General features: G+C 40.1%; 1 protein-coding gene across 8 annotated transcripts in view; it reads left to right on the forward strand.

Moving 5' to 3' along the window:
* Positions 1 to 5,403, forward strand: part of Hectd1 (HECT domain E3 ubiquitin protein ligase 1) — a 95,089-nt gene extending 89,686 nt beyond the window's left edge. For all 8 annotated transcript variants that reach the window (XM_034514353.2, XM_034514356.2, XM_034514354.2 and 5 more), the window contains 5 exons: positions 2,120 to 2,198; positions 2,283 to 2,376; positions 3,151 to 3,301; positions 4,218 to 4,362; positions 4,469 to 5,403. In XM_034514353.2, the coding sequence (XP_034370244.1) occupies positions 2,120 to 2,198; positions 2,283 to 2,376; positions 3,151 to 3,301; positions 4,218 to 4,362; positions 4,469 to 4,606 (607 nt within the window). In that variant the 3' untranslated portion in view covers positions 4,607 to 5,403. The remainder of the gene's footprint in view (positions 1 to 2,119; positions 2,199 to 2,282; positions 2,377 to 3,150; positions 3,302 to 4,217; positions 4,363 to 4,468) is intronic.
* The last annotated feature ends 597 nt before the right edge of the window (positions 5,404 to 6,000 follow it).

Below are 6,000 nucleotides of genomic sequence, written 5' to 3' on the forward strand. Positions count from 1 at the left end.
GGTTGTTGTCTTTCTGTCCCTGTGGATCCGTATGCAGTCTGTGAGTAAAGTCTGTAGACTAGAAAATGGTGATTGTCTGTTTGAACCTTTGACTGATTGCTATTATAAGAGATACTACTGTGTCATGTGTATGTATGCTTAGTTGGTATGTTGTTTCCTAGTGTCCATAAAGCCCTGGGTTGGGTCTCCAGCACTGCCTAGAACCTGACATGGGGCATGTGCCTATATCCCAGTGCTGGGAAGGCATAGGCAGGAGAATCAGAAGTTCAAGGTTATCCTTGTCTATATAGAAAGCTTGAGGCCAGCCTGGGATACATAAGACATTGCTTAAAAAACAAACAAACAACAACAAAACATGACAAGACAAAAACACAAATCATTATATTTTTAAAGGATTATCTGATTTTTCAAATATGATAAATTTGTGTTGTATAAAAAAATTCAAAGCCAATATTTGGGCAACTTAAAGTTTATGTGCAGAATGTACCATGCAAAGGTCAGAAATGATTGGCATAAAAACCTTATTGGCTGTGTCAACTAACTCCAATACTACAGCTATTGATAAATTTCTTTTCCTATATATATCCTTTAAAAAATAATAATAATCAGGGCTGGAGAGATGTCCTCTTCTGGTGTGTCTGAAGAGAGCCACAGTGTACTCATATGCATAAAATAAATAAATAAATCTTTTTAAAAAATCAATTATTTAATGTATACGAGTACACTGTAGCTACTACCTTCAGACACACCAGAAGATGGCGTCAGATCCCATATACAGATGGTTGTGAGCCACCATGTGGTTGCTGGGAATTGAACTCAGGACCTCTTGAAGAGCAGTCAGTGCTCTTAACCACTGAGCCATCTCTCCAGCCCTCATATATCCTTTTTAATGTTTGCTAGTAATCGTAAGAAATGGTGTTTGGCTATGCGTTCATATGCTACATGACTGTTTGAGTCATAAATGGAACACACAAACAAGGTTGCTCCCATACAGTTAACATGGACTTGATCTCTTCATTGTGTCTTTGCTATGCTTAGCTGGGTTTTTTTTTTTTTAAGATTTGTTTATCTTATGTATATGAGTGCTTTATCTGTACGTACATTTCCATGCCAGAAGAGGGCATCAAGATCTCAGTATAAATGGTTGTGAACCACCATGAGGTTGTTGGGAATTAAACTCAGGGCCTCTGGAAAAGAGGACAGTGCTCTCTCAAGCCTCTATTTACCTGTTTTTAATCAGGGACACTTAATATTGTAATACACTTGCCTACAGTATTCAGCAAAGTAACATGCTGTACAAGGTTGAGGCTGAGCAGTCATATGCTTTGTCATAGAGTCTGGGTGTGTAGTAAAGTAAATCACCCACGTTTGCTCACCTGTAGCTCATGTTTGTGCAACAAAAGCGTTGCCTAATGGACACACTCTGTCACTGTTAGACAACTGCCAGCTAGGGTATGCATGCCTTTAAACTGAGAACTGGGGATTGAGGATGGAGGTCTCCATGAGCTCCACAGTCCTGTGATCTGCATAGTGAGTCCCAGGCTAGCCACCAGGGCACATAGTGACATACTATCAAAAAGTCAAAAAGTATTAGATAACTATGTTAAAGGATTTGGGTTTTTTTCCCCTAAATATGTGTGTGTGTGTGTATGTGTGTGTATGTGTGTGTATGTGTGTATGTGTGTGTATACAGTTTGTATACATTGTGAATAATGAAGCAATAGTTTCTTTTCAGGGAGAAAAGCCTTATAAACATTTTCCTAAAATAAGTCACTATGAAAATCTTCAGTTGGATAATTTTTTTTCCTTAAAGAGAAAGTGATACATGGCAAGCTATGTTTTTATGTAGTCTTTGCAAAGCCCAAAAAGTTTGCAAGCAGTTGTCTTAATAGTTTTTATGCACAAGGTTTTGCCCTTAAAAACTCAAACTCTTATACAAGGCCCTGGGTTCGATCCCCTGCATTCCAGATAAATACAGAAGAAAACAGGTAGGCCTGATCTTACTCTAGCCTGTGTGTAGGTTTCTGTTGGTGGAACATGAGAGCATTTATGGTTTTGGCAGCACTGTTATAAATACTGACAGCCACTGAATAGTAATCAGATCTTTTTGAATTTTCAGTTTAAATTTCCAGTTTTGCCCTTCTTCAAGAATATATGGCTTTACAGCTGTGGATCTCAAGCCAAGTGGCGAAGACGAGGTAAGGATCGTTTGCTCTTAGTGCAGTCACTAAGCTCTGAAGCGTCCTCTTAGCAAAGCGCTAATAGCAAACTCTGCTTTTCAGATCATAACAATGGATAATGCAGAAGAATATGTGGATTTGATGTTTGACTTTTGTATGCATACGGGTATTCAGAAACAGATGGAAGCTTTTCGAGGTAATTTTAAAGGACAATGCATCCCCTCTACTTTGACATCAACATCAACACTGCTGAGTGTCTTCGAATTTGCACCTAGGTTCTGGTCCAGCAGAGTAGGCAGGACAAGTTTGAACACAGTTGTATTATTCTTTCCTCTTACTCCTCTGGAGGAATGGAGACTTCTCACCCTCATTTGTGTATTTGGTTTTGTTGTTGTTGTTTTGTTTTTGTTTTGTTTTTATTTGTTTGTTTTTGGTTTTTTCAAGACAGGGTTTCTCTGTGTAGCCCTGGCTGTCCTGGAACTCACTCTGCAGACCAGGCTGGCCTCAAACTCAGAAATCCGCCTGCCTCTGCCTCCCAAGTGCTGGGATTAAGGGCGTGCGCCACCACTGCCCAGCTCATTTGTTCATTTGTAAGTGGCTATAAATTTATTCACATACTGTATAACACAGTGAGGGGGAGTTATACTGTAAGTCACCTGAAAACAGGAACCCAACCTTGGCTCTGTTATGAGAGACTGGTGAGGTCAGACTGAGAGTTACAGTGAGGGACAATTTGGCTATTAACTATGTTGATTAAATATTCTCTCTGGTCACATTTGTGATATTAAGCATTGATTTTGTCTGTGTTGTGAGGGATCGGGCGCTGGAGACTGATCCCATGGCCCATCTTTCTCCTCAAAGATTTGTATTTGTAATTTTTGGAATCATGACTTAAGAACTGAGTCTGTGCTTTGCTCTTTTTTTTTTTTTCCCCTCCTCCCCCTCCCCCCTCTCTCTGTATGTAATGTAGATGGGTTTAATAAAGTTTTTCCAATGGAGAAATTAAGTTCCTTCAGCCACGAGGAAGTTCAGATGATTCTTTGTGGAAATCAGTCACCATCCTGGGCAGCAGAGGACATTATCAGTTACACTGAACCTAAGCTTGGCTACACACGTGACAGGTATGGATCGATAATTTCTAAGGTGCAGACTTTTTCATGTTTAAAAATCGGCTGACAGATTTTCTAAAGAACTATGACTTAGACAACTACATTCAACACAAGTAGACAAGCAGTGGGCCTGTGAGGTGGTGCAGTGAGGAGGCTGAGGATTCTTCAGGAAGCTGAGCCGAAGCAGTGTGCAGACGCCTCTCTCACTGACTTCAGTCATTATTTCTTAAACTGGCTTCATTGGAAACCCTTAGCTACATTGCACAGATGTTTTTACTAAAGTGTGACTGAGAAGCGCCAGACTGTTTATCCAGCTTCAGGAATTCTCACAAAGTAGTCATGCCTGTATAATAGATGCTGAATAAAACACAATTGTAGAAATCCACAGTCTTATGATATCCTTTTCTAGTAATTAAAACAGCCATTGATTCACTTTCTTGGTTTTGAATTTTAATAAGTGAAACCATGCAGTCTTTTGTATATTCTTTCTGGTCTGGTTTTTAGCAGTATGGTTATAAAATTCATCTGCATTGTGACATGTGGTAGTAATGTATTTCATTAATAGATAGGATTCCATCTTACTTTAGTAAAAGGTGTCACAAGATTTGACTGATGAAAATAGATCAGATATACTCTGATAAATTTAGCCTTGTCTATTAATTTTACAAGTTTATCTTAAACTCTGATTTTGAACTTGTTGTGTTTACCCTCCTCATTGTTTGCGTCCTTACTCTGTGTACAGCAGCCTTTGAGGTTTTAAGTAGCTATGTCAGCCATTTCCTACCTAACTCAGCAGTTTCTAGACAGTCTTCTGCATATTGTTTATACGAGGTTACTGTTGACTTAACAAGTAGCAGTAGTAGTTGTGTGTTTTGTATTCCTTACAGTTCATGGTCAAATCAATATAACTGTATTTTTACTCTTTCAGTCCTGGCTTCCTTAGGTTTGTGAGGGTTTTATGTGGCATGTCATCAGACGAAAGGAAAGCATTCCTGCAGTTCACCACTGGCTGTTCAACTCTACCCCCAGGTGGACTGGCTAACCTGCATCCAAGGCTCACAGTTGTCCGAAAGGTACAAACTAACTAGTGGAGAATCCAGTGGGAACTTAATTACCTCAGGGTTAAGAGGCAATGAAAACAATCAGCTCATGCTGGTTCTCTTTTCTTTCTTACTGTAGGTTGATGCTACTGATGCGAGCTATCCATCGGTCAACACTTGTGTCCACTATCTGAAGTTACCTGAGTATTCTTCTGAGGAGATCATGAGAGAACGCCTGCTAGCTGCTACAATGGAGAAAGGCTTTCATCTCAATTGAGTTTTGAAATGCAGAAGAAAGACAGAGTCTGGGTGAAGCCTCTTGCATTTCTTTGCAGAGAAGTGTATGATTCTCCACAGTAATGACACTTGCCTTGTTCCCACCATTGAGGCTTTGAGAACACGTGGAATAAGTTCCTTAGCTGCTAATGACAAACTAAATCCTTTACCTACCCAGCCAGCAGGTATCCAGCACAGGACACTGTGTTGCTTTACAAGGGCTCACGTGACTGGAAAAGGTGGTTCTACCTAACTGATCCACAGAGCAGCCTCAGATCTCCAGTGCTCACTGTAAATGTAGCCGTGTTTGTATCAAGTCTGTCATCGTTTCATACTTCATACACTACAGTTGCCATCACTGACCCCCCGTTTTGCTGGCTTTTTAGCTACTTGGTCAAAAATACTGCTTCCTTAAAACATAGAGTGCTACTGAGCGTCTCCAGCTGTCCCTTTCCTCTCTCACGACACCTCACTACCAGAGGTCCAGTGCTCTCTGTCTGTTCGGCATATAATCATGCACACCCTTGTCATTTCTTTAAGGTGGGAGTATATTTTTTTTTCATAAATACCATTCTATAAAGATTTAATTCTAAAGTGTGTTTGTGCAGCTCAAAAATAAAGATATATTAAGGGAGGGGCAAACACTGGTCTAGGTGCAAGGCACACTCACAGCGACTTTTATGTTTGGTTGTATTTTCTTTGTATATTATAAACATTTATTTAACTTGTTGCAGTTTGAAGTAAATTTCTGAAATGTATGCTCAACAATAATCATTAAAATGTTTGCAGCGTAGGAAACTGTGTCATGTCACTATTTTACTGCAGCCTTCAGACCTAAGGGCTTAACCAGACACTTTTTTAACTCATCACAGTAACATCGATTTCCTTTTTTGAAAACAAAATAAAATATAATAAGATAAAACAAAAACTATCACATCAAAGTTGGACGAGGCAAACCAACAGGAGGAAAAGACCCCCAAGAGAAGGCTTGAGAATCAGAGACCCACTTGTTAGCACGCTCACAAGTCCTGTAAGAATACTAAACTGTATGCATAGGACCTGATGCAGACCTGCTACAGTCCCATGAGGTCATAGGAGTTTGACGGCCCCAGTCCAGCCATAAAATCTCTTTTCCTTTCCCAGGGTGATCTGTGGGTGTTCTCCCTGTCCCTTCCTCTAGGCCTAACTTCTCCAGGCCACCAATTGTAGCTTGGTTATCATTTTTTTAATGGCTGATATCCACATATAAGCAAATACATACCTTATTTATCTTTCTGGGACTGGTTACCTCAGTCTGGATGATTCTTTTTAGTTCTATCCATTTGCTGGCAAATCTTATGGCACACCCCCTCCACACACCCCCTCCACACACCCCCTCCACACACCCTCACACAC

This window comes from Arvicanthis niloticus, chromosome 11 (genome assembly GCF_011762505.2).
Source record: "Arvicanthis niloticus isolate mArvNil1 chromosome 11, mArvNil1.pat.X, whole genome shotgun sequence".
Lineage (NCBI taxonomy): Eukaryota > Metazoa > Chordata > Mammalia > Rodentia > Muridae > Arvicanthis > Arvicanthis niloticus.